This window comes from Microcaecilia unicolor, chromosome 8, assembly GCF_901765095.1.
Source record: "Microcaecilia unicolor chromosome 8, aMicUni1.1, whole genome shotgun sequence".
In the NCBI taxonomy this organism is placed as follows: domain Eukaryota; kingdom Metazoa; phylum Chordata; class Amphibia; order Gymnophiona; family Siphonopidae; genus Microcaecilia; species Microcaecilia unicolor.
This window is the reverse complement of record NC_044038.1, coordinates 198,508,831-198,525,793: the sequence shown is the minus strand read 5'-3', so window position 1 is coordinate 198,525,793 and position 16,963 is coordinate 198,508,831. Positions and strand designations below refer to the sequence as shown.

General features: G+C 45.7%; 1 protein-coding gene across 1 annotated transcript in view; it reads left to right on the top strand.

The window, feature by feature from the left end:
* Nucleotides 1–16,963, top strand: part of COL20A1 (collagen type XX alpha 1 chain) — a 111,310-nt gene that overhangs the window by 60,398 nt on the left and 33,949 nt on the right. Inside the window, exons 26-32 of the mRNA XM_030213275.1 lie at nt 759–868; nt 2,325–2,483; nt 3,286–3,363; nt 4,400–4,486; nt 4,997–5,050; nt 9,386–9,481; nt 10,023–10,076. Of these exons, the coding sequence (XP_030069135.1) occupies nt 759–868; nt 2,325–2,483; nt 3,286–3,363; nt 4,400–4,486; nt 4,997–5,050; nt 9,386–9,481; nt 10,023–10,076 (638 nt within the window). The remainder of the gene's footprint in view (nt 1–758; nt 869–2,324; nt 2,484–3,285; nt 3,364–4,399; nt 4,487–4,996; nt 5,051–9,385; nt 9,482–10,022; nt 10,077–16,963) is intronic.

The following is a 16,963-nucleotide window of genomic DNA, read 5'->3' as shown; positions in this document are numbered from 1 at the left end:
GTCTCATGCTTCGTCTGTGTGAACGATGTGATAGGATGAGGGAGAGGGGGCGAGAGTGAGTGCAGTCTGCCCATGTTAGTGTTACGTTGGGATAACTGAGCTCTCAATGTTCATGTGGTAGGTTTTGGGGACAGAGTATGGGGGTGTGGATAGACACTGGACAGAATATGGGGACAACAGAGAGAGAGAGAGAGAGAGAGAGAGAAACTGGGCAGTGCATGAGAGAGATACTGGTGGAGGCATTATGGATGGACTGAGAGACACTGAGAGGGAGGAGAGGTTCCCGTTGAGGGTTTCCAAATCACATGGAAGAGAAGGGGGTGGTGTGTGGCAGGACTGAGGTGCATTATAGTTGAGCTGTGTGTAAGTGGGTCTTAGTACTGGAACAGCAGGTGGTGCTCAAGGTGTGAGTGAGATGCATTTGCAAATCTGTTGAGAGAAAATCATCCTACATCTCCTTACATATGCCTTGCACAGTTCTGCTATATAAAAAAAACAATGATATTTATGAATTGTTGAGTTTGATGGACCAGAATTTAATGCACTAAGGAATCTGAGGAGTCATTTCCTGAAGATATGGGGTTAGAGAAATGAACATGAGGCTCCTTATGTATGATTTAAGTCCAGAATATGTTTGGGATATACTTTATATCAGTTCTAGTATCTGACCCTTGATACTTCTGGAGTGCTGGGAGGAGGAGGTGGAATGGAGATGATGGATTCTCTTTTGACCATGAGATATGTTTCTTTCTTTCTAGCCAAAAAGAAATTCTTCACCTATTTCTATCGTGACTACAGGACTGATTTGCAGGAAATCACCTTTGACCAACAGGAAGTGAAGAAGATATTCTATGGGAGTTTTCATAAGGTTCTTTTATCTAAGAGGGGATATGTGATCACTAAGTCAAAAGACCACAGTGAGAAAAGTGTACACACACATAAATGCACATAGAGAATGTATACCAGCATTTACATATACTTATGGTTTTTAACTGACTGGTATTTAGCAAGACTAGCCTGCTTTCCTGAAAGGAGGGCAGTGGCCAACAGGACCAAATAACTAGCCAGTGTAAGTGCTGACTTTCTGCTGACTGCGGCCTCCAGACAGGCAAAGAATCCTCCGTGTTTCCTGTCACATGGACCTGCTGTCACTGAAACAGAGGCCTGTCTAGAGGTTGATGACACAATAGCAGCAGCATCAGGTTGCAAAGGTGGGAGCCTCTTCCAGGCCTGCTCCTTGCTAACTCCTGTACAGGAGATAAGAACCGGGAGAAGAAGGTGTGCTGAAAGTCCCACTGGGCTTTACAATCCAATGCTACTGCTCCAGTGTCATTAGTCACTAATAACAGGTCTGCGGGGGAGGGAATTTGTTGGTTAATAAGGGGTGGTGCTTAGCTGTGGTGGGCAGGGCAGTTGGTTTTGTGTAGATAAGAGTGCAAGGAGCATATGCATTATTTATTTATTTTTGTTACATTTGTACCCCGCGCTTTCCCACTCATAGCAGGCTCAATGCAGCTTACATATTATATACAGGTACTTATTTGTACCTGGGGCAATGGAGGGTTAAGTGACTTGCCCAGAGTCACAAGGATCTGCCTGTGCCTGAAGTGGGAATCAAATTCAGTTCCTCAGGACCAGAGTCCACCACCCTAACCACTAGGCCGCTCTACTCCACTCCATTAGACACTCCTAGAGTCATTTCATTCTGCAAATGGGTCAGGACAGGCGTTCCATACACTGGTACTATGATCATGGGGTTTTTAAATCTAGACAGTGAGGTGGGGGTGGTTGTCTGTAAGGGGATCCTACATAAGCTTTTCCCTTTAACTACTTTAAAATCAGACAGAAATCCAAACATATCTTCAGTGATCTGAGCTGTGCTCTGTAGGCTGCAGAGGCAGCTGCATAGATGTTACTTTACCTATTCTCATATCTTTATTTTTTTTTTAATTGGGTCAAATCCATTTATTTCTTCTGGCAAGAAAGAACAAATTTCCTTCATTTGATGTGTCTATTAATCACTACTGGTAAGATTTGAAACTGATTTATTAATGACCAAGAAGTGGCACACAGAGATTGGAACTCCTGCCTCAGAATGAGAAGGGGTAGGTGATTTGTGGTTGGGTTGGTGGGAGGTAAGTAGAGGTCAATGTTAATGAGCTTGGTGCAAATCAAGGCAGTCTCTGCACCAGTGAAGTTTCCTTGCCAGCTGTTTTGGCCTGGAACCATGTGCCAATGGCTAAGCCAGTATTATGCCAAAGAGATTGTCTATATCATTCTTATATAGATGCTTTGAGCTATGTTGCCTGTCCTGTGTTCACCAGGTGCATGTAGCTGTGAGTTATCACACTATCACTCTACATATTGACTGTCAGAAAGTATCAACCAAGCCCATGGACCGGGTAAGCAGGGTCTCCAGCCAGGGCTTTGAAATGCTGGGGAAGTTGGTGGCCACCAGAGGACCAAGCAGCAGATCAGCTGCGGTAAGTCTTTGCTGCCACTTTATGAATCCTCTAAGCCCTAACAGTTATATTTGGTAATTAGCTGCAGGCCTATATTTACTTCTGTGTCTATGTTAGTCTGGAGAGCAATTACTCTGTCTTTCTGTGTCTTTCTCATCGTTTCCTCCCTCGGATGATTTTCTCTGGAAGACTAAAAACCTCATTATCTACCAGTGGCTGACTGATCTCAGTACTGAAGATCTTTAAATCCCTCTGATCTGTGGGTCTCATGCTACATCAGGATTCTGGAAACAGCTCATTATAAAATCCCCTGCCCATCTTAACTGCTGCAGAATGAAACAATGCTGATTTTGTAATCCTGCTTATTTTTCCCTTCTGTTGAATTACAGTAATGCTGCCATGGGCCACCATTGGGGTATAATCAGGCTGCTGCCCTCAGATCCCCCCTTGCTTTTACCTTTTCTGGTCATACCTAAGTGCTTTAGAGCTGCTAGGAGCCTGAGGTATGAACAGGGACAGAAATTAGGGGTTGCCACAGACAAGGGAGGGTATAGAAGTGGGAGAGGTAGGAAAGCTGGAGCTATTTTGCTCAACTTGAGACTTTGTTTTGTCATGTCTACGACTGCAAGTTGAAGTGTATGAAAACACTCTGACTTGATGCTTTGTGAGTAGAAGTGTATTATGGATATCTGCTTATCACTGTCACTGTACAACTGTTTTGTTACATGTGGGAGCAGGACTGAGAATAAAACATGGAGCACAATCAATTATACACACATTTTTGCAGAATAACCTCCGCCTTTACTAATTCTGTCTGTTCCAGTTCCAGCTACAGTCCTTCCAGATTATCTGCAGTTCACTCTGGCCAGAGGAAGACCAATGCTGTGACCTGCCTGCACTGGTAATGCTCAGTGTCTAGTTAGATCTGGTTAGGTTGGAGTGGGCTTCGACGGCAGCTCCAGTAGTTGAAAATTAAGCCAGTGCCAGGCAGACTTCTGTGCTCTATGCCCTGGAAATGGCAGAGAGAGCTTAAGATAAGTATGCATGTTTTGGGCAGACTGGATGGACCATGCAAGTCTTTATCTGCCATCATCTACTATGTTATTATATGTTACTGTGGTCAATGAGATTCAGGAATAGTGCTAGGAAATACTTCTTCATGGATAGAATGAGTGCAACATCTTTCCAGGGGAGTGAAATTCAAGAAAGTCTGGCTAGGCACAGAGGGAATCCTAGATGAAGGAAAGTTCCAGGTAAAAAGGGGGGCCCAAATCTTCCTGGGACTCATCTCCGCAGTGGGCACCATTAGAGGTCTGGTACGTTCCATGGGGCCACTTTAGCTTTCCAGGCCTGCAGCATTCATGAACACAGGCTGCCAGTCTTGTACTCTCATGCTGGTTTGTTCAATAGTTTGGAAGCATTCAGAGGACAGTTAACCAACACCAACCCCCCCCCCCCCCCCCGATTTGTCATGTGATTTAAACTGGGTTTAAATGTAGCTCTAGGGGTGAAGATAGGACTGGTGCCTCAGTGGCAGTTCAGTGGAGAGATTGTCAGGATACTATAGAGGGAGCACAGTCTGTGTGCAGTAGCAACTCCTAGGACCCAGTGGGTTCAGGTCTGTCATTGAATGATTTTGGAAGGAGCTGGCTCAGGATCATGACTACAACAACCGGTCTTCATGTATTGATGGTAGAGAGATGAAAAATCTTGGGCAGTTGCAAATGAAGGCTCATGGTGCCTGATCCGAGTTCCAGGTCCAATTGAGCTGGAAGTGTGAAGGAGCCAGAGGAAGCTGAGGCCCCTCCCAATGCATTAATCCAGTGAGACTTTCTGAGAGCCTTATGTTCTTTGTCTCATAGAGTCTTGGTATCTTCTCTGCTTGTGCTGTACTTTCCCCTTAGAATGCCTGCTTTCTCTTTACCTGCTTTCTTTAGAGGAACGAAGACACCTGCCCTGCCCTCGTCTCCTCCTGCACCTGTACTTCAGAAATACATGGACCTCCAGGGCCCTCTGGACCACCTGTGAGTTCATCTTGTCTAGTTTATTGCCATGAAAACCATAGGGAGAACCTTCTAGGAACCAAGCCCCAGGCTGACTTAGTGAAATGGAAAGCAACGAGGATTAATTCCCTCCCCTTCTGCTCATGATGTATTATTAGACTGTTGTCCTGTGATCTATTGAATGCAGGAGTATATTTTCCAAAATGGTGCTAGATAGAATGAAATCAAACTTAGTATATATGTCTCTATGCTTAGAGATATGCAGGATAGCTTGGTGGTTATAGGAGTGACTTCAGCCTGGTCTTCAGCAGTGATGTGCTCTCAGTAGAACTGCGACTCCTGTGCTGTAACCTGCTGCATTATGTCCTCAGAGTTTGCAGGTTCTTTGGTGCATATCGTTTTTCTAAGCAGTTGTGGTAGTGAAAGGAAGAGCCTGGAGGTGTCACATGCAGCTGGAGTGGGACAGTTTCCTTTCCAGCAGAAATGAACATTCAAGAATAACCTTTGTGGCTTCTTTATTCTCTTTTCTAGGGCAGTTCAGGAGCACAAGGACTAAAGGGGGAGCAAGGGGACCCAGGACCCCAGGTGAGACAGTCTTCCCCTGCTCAGGATGCTATTAGTGAAACATATCTTGTTGTAAGACATCTCTGAATTTGATTTTGTAAGGTACACTGAAGTATTGTGTGATTGGAGATAGTCTATGGGTGATACAGAGGGATGGGAGGTGTGGGCCAGTCAGGGCCGGTGTTGGGGGGGGGGCTTCACAGCTCCAGGGGGCCCCCTCGGTCTGCCATCTCTTCCCCCTTCTTGTCATCTTGATCTGAGGTCTCCCTTTCTTTCCTGTCTGCCTTACATCGTGTTTTGTTGATAGGAGATCATTGGCGGCTTTAGCGCTGCAGTGATTCTGATACGCTGCCTGTGACTGTCCCAGCTGTGCTGTTCTTCTGCCACATTTCACCCCCTTCTGACGCAACTTTCTGTTTGGAACATGGCAGTGGCAGAGGAACAGCGCCGGGGCAGTCACAGGCAGAGTATCAAAACCGCTGCTGCGCCGAAGCCACCAATGATCTCCTGTCAACAAAACACGATGTAAGGCAGTCAGGAAAGGAAGGGAAACCTCAGATCGGAATGTCAAGAAGGGTGAAGAGATGGGGGAACCGCCGGGGCCCTCTGGGGATATTTTAAAATAGACCAGGAGGAGGGGATGGTGGAGGAAGAAATGATGGGCCTGGGAACAGGGGAGGAGGAGAGAAAGATGGCAATGGGGTGGAAGGAAGGAAGGAAGAGAGAGGGAAAGATATTGGACTCAGGAGTGGTGGGGAGGGAGGGAGAGATGCTAGATGGGAGGGCATTTGGGAAGAAAGAGAAAGATGTTGGACCCAGGGAAAGAAGGGAAGGAGAGGCAGGTGTTGAACAATGGGAGGGGAGGAGGTAGGGAGAGATACTGGCTTCTGTGGGATAGGGTGGGAGGAGAAAACAGTAGCAATAAAAAGAGCTGGAGTAATGTTGGACCATGGAGGGAAGGGAGAGGAAGAGAGATGATTGACCACGGGGGAGGGGGGGGTGCAGGAGGATATAGAGATAGGACATGAAGATGATAGAGGTGTTGAGAAAAAGGGGCAGAGAGATGTTAGGCCATGGTAGGAGGGATAGGGAGAGGAAAAAAATCAAAAGTTTCTGTGCAAAATATTTCAAACTTCTGCACAAACATTTTTCACATTTTTTGCAGCCCTTCCCACCCACTGCATCCATTTTTTATAGCCCCCTCCCATCCACAGCATCCCTTTTTTTAACAGCCATCCACAGCATGCCCTTTTTTTTTTTTTTACAGCCGCTCCCTCCCTCCAGATACCCCCACACTCACCTGAGGTAGGAGGAGTAGGAGCTGAAACAGGAAGAACCCCACTCTTCCCTGCCCCGCTGCTGCCTCTCTCTTACTGCTGCCATGCTTTTTCAAAATGACTACTGAGACTTCAAACAGTAGTCTCATAAAATTACCACATGAAGTCTCGGTGGCCATTTTGAAAAAGCATGGCACCAGCCAGAGAACAGCGGCAGCGAGGCAGGAAAGAGTGGGGTTCTTCTTTCCAAAGAGGCCGCTAGACCACCAGGGAGTGCACAGGTAGGCCGGGTGGCAGTGGGCAGAGAGTTGAGCGAGCGAGTGGGGGAGGGGGTCAGCTGAGTAGCGGGGGGTCCAATTCTGCGTGACTGGGGATTTCTGTGCAAATTCTGCGCTCTGCAGCCATACAGAATTCTAGTAGGAGTAACGGAAGGAGAAATTAAATCTTATCTGATAATTTTTTTCCTTTAGTCCATTCCATTGTTCCAGAGGCCCATCTGAAGTTTCTGAGATGTTTAGTTGGTGCAAAGTAATGGGCCAAATAATGACTGTCACCTTGCATGGTGTTTCCTGCATATCTCTTGTTTTGTCCAAAAGATGAGAGAAGTCCACACATGTTTGCTCAACTTGTTAGTGTTAGGTTAGTGAGTTGTTTAAGGTTGATATGTTTATTCTGAGTTTCTCCTTACTGCTTGTCTATGTAAATACTGAGGAGCTGGACTAGATGCCAAGAAAGATATGTCTCAGCTCAGTTTTCAGTTCTCTATCTTCACTTGCTGGTTGATGGACACAACTATCACACAGGTTCTAGAATTTTGGAAAGGACTAATGGAAAGAAAATGATCAGGTAAGACTAATTTCTCCATACCTAGCCTTTCACCCACCCACTCTAGTAGCTGAAAAACTGATGGCAGTGAGCAATATTGTAGAAAGATTAGAAGGAAAGGTTTGCCTTTTTGCAAGTGACACAAAATCTGCAATCAGTGGACACCCTGGAGGAAGTGGAGAAAATGAGAAGCAGTCAAAAAAAAATTATTTATTTATTTGTTACATTTGTACCCCACATTTTCCCACCTATTTGCAGGCTCAATGTGGCTTACATAGTACCGTAAAGGCATTCGCCAGTCGGTTGATAACAAATACAAGGTTGTATTGTGGTCAAATGAGGTAGGTGTGTGTCAGGCATTGTGAAGGTCGTATGGAATGAAGATTGTATATTGTCCAGTACGATCATTGGTTGAGCTGTGTTGCTGGACATGGGGATTTACGTTGGATCGGTGAGGTAAGCCTTTTTGAAGAGGTTGGTTTTTAGTGATTTTCTGAAGTTTAGGTGGTTATTGATTGTTTTTACAGCTTTCGGGAGTCCATTCCTTAATTGTGTGCTTACGTAGGAGAAAGTGGATGCGTAAGTTGTTTTGTATTTAAGACCTTTGCAATTTGGGTAATGTAAGTTTAGGTATGATCGTGATGATCCGATTCTGTTTCTGGTTGGTAGATCTATGAGGTCTGTCATGTATCCTGGGACTACGCCGTAGATTGAGTAGCTGGCAGTTAACCTTTAAAGCAAAAAGTGCAGAGTGATGCCTTTGTAGTACAGAAATGCAAAGGTGTTGTATGTAATGGGAGCAGAGCGACTGATGTGCACAGAGCAGGAGAGAGAGAGAGAGAGAGAATGCCTAATGATATGGAGGTTGTGAAATAATGTAACAAGGCCGTGGCCACAGCCAGAAGGATGCTAGACTGCACAGAGAGAGGCTTAACAGCAGAAAGGAGGTGATATGCCTCTGCTCAGGGTGTTAGTAAGGCCACATCTAGAATACTGTGTGCAGTTTAGGAGGCCATATCTCAGTAAGGATATGAAGCTCGTCGGAGGAATGTAATCCCAAATGGTAAGAAGTGTGCTCTGGTTACCTTGCTTTGTTATCCGCTTTGAACTGTAAGGTATTAGCGGGATATAAGCTTGTATGGTATGGTACTAGAGGTCCTAAATATGTGTACTCTCCTGGAAGTTAATGGCCACGCTCCCAGCCACTGGTGCCAACAGACATAGGAGCCAACTTTTCAAAATTATTGGGGGTGCTAAGCCCAGTAGAAATAACCCTTCCCTGGACACAAACAAGGAATGTTTCTCAATATTGGGGGTGCTCAAGCACTCACAGCACCTAAAGAGTTAGCTCCTATGCCAACAGAAGTATGTGCCAGATGCCTATGCCAGTGTCAGCAGCCGAAAGTGTGGCCACCAACTGCCACAGCATTCAGAAGGCTGGGGATTCAGTAGAGAATGTTTTCATCTGGTGGGGCTTAGGGATCCCTGCCAGCCAGGGTACTAATTATTTACATTTGGTGGTAGTGGTAGGGGGCATGGGAAGGAGTGGAATGGGGGCAGAGAGGAAATGCATGTGCCCACCTATTGCAACCCTGGGCCCACACAAATATTGCTACTGTCTAGTAAACTGCTTTTATTTTTTTGTTACATTTGTACCCCGCGCTTTCCCACTCATGGCAGGCTCAATGTGGCTTATATGGGGCAATGGAGAGTTAAGTGACTTGCCCAGAATCACAAGGAGCTAGCTGTTCCTGAAGTGGGAATCGAACTCAGTTCCCCAGGACCAAAGTCCACCACCCTAACCACTAGGCCACTCCATGCCACTTTTGTATGAGAAATGAAATGTTCTATATCAAACAATTAAACTAAAGTGTTTACTGCATTGCTGTGACCTCAGAAGTGCATAGCAAGCCTGCCAGCCTTCAGAGCCACTAACTGTGTATGCCTATGTGTATGGAGGGGGAAGGTGAATTTACATTGTACTTGCAGTGGACTAATTCAGATAACAATTGCTAGGAACTGGTGGTGCTGAAGAAGGCTATTGATGAAGGGATTACTAAGAGAAGGAGGGTGGAAAATGGAATTCCTGGGCAGGACAAAGGCAAGACAAGCTTGCAGTCCTTCTCTTTGGAAGACTGTAGGGTTTCTGGAGTGCACAGTGCTTGAGTAGTGGGGCTGTAAGGAAAACTACAGAATAATCTAACAAAATATTGGAATCAAAGAAGTCACACCTTACATTTATTGTACTTATTAGGGAGAACCAGGTCCTCCTGGCCAATCAGAAGTAGAAGGTCCAGGGGGTCGGATGGGGTCACCAGGCCTGCGTGGAATCACTGACAAGAGTTCTGAGGTATGCAACGTTCCTCATAATTCCAAGCTCAAATTGCACAAGATCAAATTACTGCTTTCCTTTTACTTCAATCGCTTTTCTAAACTCTTTTATAATTCTTAGTTAGAACCTACAAAATGATGAGTTTAGCATCAGATATAAGAATTTGGACTAAAAAAAAATCATAAAGCCCCTGGAAAATTCAGAGCATTTAGTTAAGCAAGTAACTTTCCACCAATGCAAAGTGGTGCATTAAAATAAATCTACATTTTTCTTCTGCACAACTTTGAAATAGCACAAGTTATACCCAAGGCAGATTCTTGTAAGCCAATTTTCAAAGGGTTTGGGAGCCTAGCGTGGGAGTTAGGAGCTGAAACTGGCCCCATCTGAGAACCGACTACAGCTGAGATCCTAAATTTAGATTTCTGGTTTCAATAGGACCTTAAAAAGTGAGCAGCTGCAAGTATAAATTTATAGTGCGAATAATGACCCCTGTGATATGGCATTTATAGGGACTGTCTCATTCATGGTTTCTCATAATGAAGTATTGCTGTTTTACCAGGGAGCAGCAGGTCTTAAGGGTGATAAAGGAGATGTGGGAAACCCAGGCTTGCAGGTAAGTGAATGTTAACACAAGAACTTTCTTCCCATCTGCCATATCTTATAGTCTCATATTCAGATTAACAAGGCTGTACAATTGCTTTATACAGTTTTAGAGACATTGACTTGATTGGGTCAATATTTAAAACACTGTGGTTGTTGTTGTTTTTTTTTTTTTTAATTAAGTACCAGCTGCATCATTGAAATATAATCTGGATTTTCACCACAGCTCTCCGGGTAGTGGCTGGCACCGAACATTTGGATACAAAGATGAGTGCTGGCCTTATCTGGGTAGTGGTAATATTCAGTCCTGCTGTCCTACTTTGTCTGAATATCTTAGCACAGCCTTTTTTGTGTCCTAAGGTACCCAGACAGCAGGACTGAATGTCTCTGAAACTGCTCCTGCTCTACCCACGTATCACATTGCCGCTATCCAGTGCAGGGGCAGATATTCATGATTTTCAGTGGCATTGTTAGGATAGACTCAGTCAGCTGTACTTATCCAATAGGTGCATCTAAATATTGAGCTGGATATGTAGTTTCTTTCTCTCCTTTATTAGTAAACTGCTCAGCTGCACAATTTGTGCAATGTGCGGTATATATCAAGTGCCTGTAAATAAATAAATAATGTTTAGTATGTGTGTGTGTGTGTGTGGGGGGGGGGGGGGGGGGGGGTTGTGCTTGAACGCTACTGCTGGATGGTTGTGTGAGGAGTGAGTTTTATAACATTGATAATCGCATTTGTTTCCGTACTCACTCACAAATCAAAAACCACTCCAAAAACCTTTTAAGGTGGAACAACATTTTGGCTGCAGCCTTATTAAAACATCAAGCAAATAAAAAAATTAGGGCTGTACATCGATAAAATCTGCATGCGTATGATCAAGTGATATTAAAAATTTTAGTTGTGCGATTAATTGCATAAAGTCCCCCCCCCCCCCCTCACATTTTCACCTGTATGGTGCAAAATATAGACTGCAGATGTAAATTCTCAAAACTGACATACTGTACTTCAGTTACTAAACTGAAAATAAAATCATTTCTCTTATCTTTGTTGTCAAGTGATTTTATTTTTCTAATCACCTTATTCCCTGTCTCTGGTTCTGGTCCTCTGTCTGTGCTCTGAACTCTATTTTCAAGGCCTCCTCTCTTCTCATTATTTCTTTTCTCTCCTCTCTTCTTCACTTCTTCCCCTGCAGCTTTTTCTCTCCAGCTGCCCCGTGTTCTCTCCTACCCCCCAGCACTGACAGCTTTTTCTTTCCCACCACCCGGTGACTCTCTCCCAGACTCTTCCTCCCTCCTGCATATATTTTTCTCTCCTACCGCTGACCCCCTCTCCCGCTGCTGCTGCCACACACCTGCAGCCTTTTCTCCCCTGCCACCCTTCTCTCTGGCATCTCATTCCCCCGCCACGCACAGCCCTCTGCGCTTGCCTTGCACACACGGCAGCATTAAGCACACGCTGCTCCGCTCCTCTGTAACCAGAGCCCATTTTCTCTAGCATCCGACTCCTACAGCAGGAAACAGGAAGTTTTATCAGAGGAGGTGGGACACTAGAGAGGGAGGGCTCCGGTTACAGAACAGTGGAGTGGAGCAGTGTGTGCTAATGTTTACAAGGCAAGTTCGGAGGACCATGAGCCAGCGGCAGGGGGGATGAGATGCCAGAGAGTGAGGTTGTAGGAGATAAAAGGTTGCAAGTGTATGACGGTGGCGATGGGGGGGTAGATGAGGACAAGCTGCAGGAGCATCGGGGAGGAAGGAGGACAGCCGTAGGAGTGAAAAATATGCCGGAGGGAGGAAAAGTCTGGGAGAGGAGGAAAGAGAGAAAAATAGGTAGTAGAACCAGGAGCAAGCAGCTTTACATGATTAATGCTTAAAATTATTGATGCGATTTAAAGATTTTAATGCGTTAATCACATTAAAACATGTTAAATGTACAGCCCTTAAATAAATACATTACTTGGAGGGGCATTTTCGATATGACATCTAAATCTGACTTTGGACTTTTTGCACAAAACGTCCAAAATCTGAACAGGAAATAGGGTCATTTTTGAAAAAAGAACAATCTTTTTTTTTTTTTCAAAAATACTGTTTTGAACAAGGTTTTGTGCATTGGATGTTTTGTTTTTTGGTCCATTTTTGAAAAAAAAGAAAAGAAATGAATAAGTGCAATATGTAGAGATTCATGCCATTGGGATGTAGGAGGAGCCAGCATTTTTAGTAGACTGGTCCCCCAGACATCCCAGTGCACGTCATGAAAATGCTTCCAGGTGCAAATCTCACCTTTGCTCCCTTATCTTGTCCCCTGAGCCCTCCAAAACCCACCCAAAACCCACTGTCCCCCACTGTACACCACTACAATAGCCCTTATGGGTGACGGGGGCACCTATATATGGGTACCAGGGGCGTATCTGCGTGGGGCCTCAGGGGCCTGGGCCCCCGCAGATTTCGCCCTGGACCCCCCTACCGCTGCCAACCCTCCCCCTCCGTTGCTCGCCTACCTTCGCTGGCGGGGGACCCCAACCCCCGCCAGCCGAGGTCCGCGTCCTCCTGCCGCTGCCGGCTGCCTTTGGTCCTTTAATTCTTCCATTGAAGCTGGCGCCGACGAAAGTTTCTTTTGAGTCTGACGTCGCTGCACGTTGTACGTGCAGGACGTCAGACTCAGAAATTGTTTCTGAGTCTGACGTCCTGCACGTACAACGTGCAACGTGCAGCGACGTCAGATTCAAAAGAAACTTTTTCGTCGGCGCCAGCTTCAATGGAAGAATGAAAGGACCAAAGGCAGCCGGCAGCGGCAGGAGGACGTGGACCTCGGCTGGCGGGGGTTGGGGTCCCCCGCCAGCGAAGGTAGGCGAGCAACGGAGGGGGAGGGTTAGCAATGGCAGCGGCTGGGGGGAGGGGGATCGGCAATGGCGGCGGCGGCGGCGGCGGCGGCGGCGGGGGGGGGGGGCTATAATGTGCCACCCCTCTCTGGCCCTGGCCCCCCCTACCGCCGCAGTTCAGATACGCCCCTGATGGGTACAGTAGGGTTTTGGTGAGTTTGGGAGGGGTCACAGTTTCCACCACAAGTGTAACAGATAGGGGGAGGAATGGGCCTGGGTCCACCTGACTACAGTGCACTGCATTGAACACTACACTATTCCAGGGCCCTGCACACTGCTCTAATTGACCTGCCTGTAACATCTGAGGCTTTCATAGGGGCTGGTAAGTCATATTTTTATGGGGGTGGGGGGTCAGTGACCACTGGGGGAGGTAATGGGGTGTCATCCCTGATTCCCTCCAGTGGTCATCTAGTCATTTAGTGCACCTTTTTGTGCCTTATTTGTTCTGAAAACAGGTCTAGACCAAAACATCTTGGCTTTAGTCCTGGATGTTTTTGTTTTGTTCAATTATGGCTGTCAAAAGTCCATGTGTAAGGCACACCATATTCTTGCCTTTGAAATGTCATCGACATGCTCCACTGTAATTTGGATGCATTGCAAATGAATTGCATAGATAAATGTCTGCAAAATAGGTTTCATAAATACCAATTTGGACGTTTTGAGAAGAAAAACATCCAAATGGTGCTTTATGGCAGTTTTTGTACATTTTTCTCTTTTGAAAATGAGCCCCTTACAGGCTTATTTTCGAAAAAGAAGGATGCTCATCTTTCGACACAAATTGGGAGATGGGCATCCTTCTCCCAGGGTCATCCAAATCGGCATAATCGAAAGCCGATTTTGGGCGTCCCTATCTGCTTTCCGTCGCGGGGACTACCAAAGTTCCTGGGGGTATGTCGGAAGCATAGTGAAGACAGGTCCTGGGCATGCCTAACACATGGGCGTCCTCGACCCATAATGGAAAAAGAAGAGCGTCCCTGACGAGCACTTGGATGACTTTACTTGGTACTTTTTTTCTTACGACCAAGCCACAAAAAGGTGCTCGAACTGACCAGATGACCATCAAAGAGAATCGGGGATGACCTCCCCTTACTCCCCCAGTGGTCACTAACCCCCTCCCACCCTCAAAAACATTTTTTAAATATTTTTTGCCAGCCTCTATGCCAGCCTCAGATATCATACCAAGCTCCATGACAGCAGTATGCAGGTCTCTGGAGCAGTTTTAGTGGGTTCAGTGCACTTCAGGCAGGCGGACCCATGCCCATCCCCCCTACCTGTTACACTTGTGGTGGTAAATGTGAGCCCTCCAAAACCCACCTGAAACCCACTGTACCCACATCTAGGTGCCCCCCTTCACCCATAAGGGCTATGGTAGTGGTGTACAGTTGTGGGGAGTGGGTTTTGGGGGGGCTCAGCACACAAGGTAAGGGAGCTATGTACCTGGGAGCTTTTTCTGAAGTCCACTGCAGTGCCCCCTAGGGTGCCCGGTTGGTGTCCTGGCATGTGAGGAGGACCAGTGCACTACGAATGCTGGCTCCTCCCACGACCAAAGGGCTTGGATTTGGCCCTTTCTGAGATGGGTGTCCTTAGTTTCCATTATCGCCAAAAATCAGAAACGACCAAGTCTAAGGATGACCATCTCTAGGGCCGACCTAAATGTCAAGATTTGGGTGTCCCCGACCGTATTATTGAAACGAAAGATGGGCGTCCATCTTGTTTCGATAATACGGGTTTCCCCGCCTCTTCGCTGGGACGTCCTGCGAGGACGTCCTCAGGAAAACTTGGGCGCCCCTGTTTACTAAGCTGCGTGGCAAAGCTGACACAGCCCATTCAAAGTGAATGGGCTGTGCCGGCATTAGGGCACAGCAGCCGCTAGCATGACTTAGTAAACAGGAGAGTAAATCTCTTCAGAAATGAAAACAACAATCTTCCCTTCCTGCCCTCCCCAACACCAATCAATCCCTGGCTTCCCCCACCCTTGCTCCAATCGCAAAAGTCTCTGACCCTCATTCCCCTTAGTATCCCCGTTACCTCTTCACTTTAATAATTTGATTTATTTGTTAAACTCCACCACCTTAATTATTTCAAATTATATTATTCAATTCCTGCCACTTTCCAGTGAGACTTGCGGTGTCGTCAAGGCCTCCTGTCAGCTTGTGGCATTCCTGCATACAAGCCAATAATACTCCAACATCATGCTACGAGAATCAGTACTGAAGGCTGCTTGCTACTTGCTCCCATTTCTTTCCGCCAAAGTGATGACAGCCTAACTCTTTTCATCACTTCCCCCCCCAAAAAAAAAAAAAATTAGGGCAAAAAATCCACCTCCAACAAGTCCTGAATTGAACTAAGAAATATATCTAACCCAATATTAGACAAATGAACCCCATCCAGACAGTACAATCCAGGACTGTTTTTAATAATTTACGAGTGAGCACCATACCAGCCAAAGGTCCCATAAATTTAGATTCCTCTTCATTCACCCTCTTCCAAAGGTGCTTGATCACCTTCACTGACCAAGCATCCCTCCATATTAAACAAGGAATTATCTGCGACCAGACTAGGCGAGTACAAGGAAAATGACTCGCCAGACACAGAAAAGTCCTTTTCAGATCCTTAATTAAATCGATCCCATTTATATAACAAAGATCATTCTCACCTAATGAATTAAAATTAAATCTGGATAAGAGAAACTTGCATCAAACAAAGTGGGCAACAGCTTCTCCCAGCACATGCCTCTGAGTCCCAACCAATGAACAGAAATACCAGCTGTTTCCAGACCAAGGTGTGTGCCCCAATGGGATTCCTCAGCATGTTTTCCAGCCCAGAATATGAAGGAGTGCCCGCAAATCCATATGCACATGTTCACTGGAAGATGACAGCATGCGGGAACTAGATGAAAGAAAAATAAGAGGAAAATAGAATATTAAACATAAATTAAAGATTCACAGGGTAAACATAACTCAAATGCCTATACGCTGAATCAGTGCTGATGACCCATCCTCCACTGTTGCCACAGAGGCTACACCAATCCAGAAGGAATGAGTCCTGAATAACATTGGATTCAAACCTAAATGACCCAAGATAGACTTAAACACTTCCGCAAATTGAAATTGGGTAAGGGGGGAATTATCGATGTGAACCAATGAAAAACCATTACACTGAGGTCTCACCATCATATATATAATTGTGCCAATCTAAGCGGGCAACATGTCATCTCCATTGCCCTGTGCAGCACCACCTGAGAGCCTTTTCCTAATTGGTCAGTCTTTGACCGTCTAATAAATAAACACAACTCCAGCCCCGTCAACTGTATATCCAAAAGTAACAAACTTGTAGCTGTTTTAGAAGCAGCTACCAATTCCCCAACTGGCACAGCTTCAAAAAGTGTCAACAAAAAAGCTAATCGAAAGAAATGCACTTTGAACGCGAAAGTACAACTTCCAACTCTTTCATTAAAGCCACGAGTGTGTCAAAATCAATCGGGAGCCGTACTGCTTTATGAGGCGAGCCAACACTCCTCGCATACCCCTGCATCACCTTCCAAACTAAAAATGTATGAGTGAGGTCACCAAACCCCCATAACTTAGATACAAAACCAATTGCAGCCATAGGCACAGATAAAAGTCCCGAGGACCAACCCATCTTCTTTGCAAACAAAGTAAATTCCACCAAAAGCTAAGTATCCAGAGGTCAAGACACTCATTTGGAACTATCTGCCACAAAACTGCAAAACGCTTCCAACCTGCAGTATAAGCTTCAGAGTACTTGGAGCTAAGGCATGCTGAAATAACTCGGTGATGGATCCAGGAAAAATCTTCTGTGTCGGCACTGGATCTGCTTCTGGAGCCAGCGCATGTAATCGAGCCCATTGCAATCAAGATAGAGCATCTGCTAAATTATTATGAATGCCTAGAATATGCCTAGCACCCAAAGGTATATTCAACAGCAGACATCTCCCCAGAATAAAGCACAACAATTCCACCAATATCACACAACAAGTGAACAGTTTGTTAACTGGTTG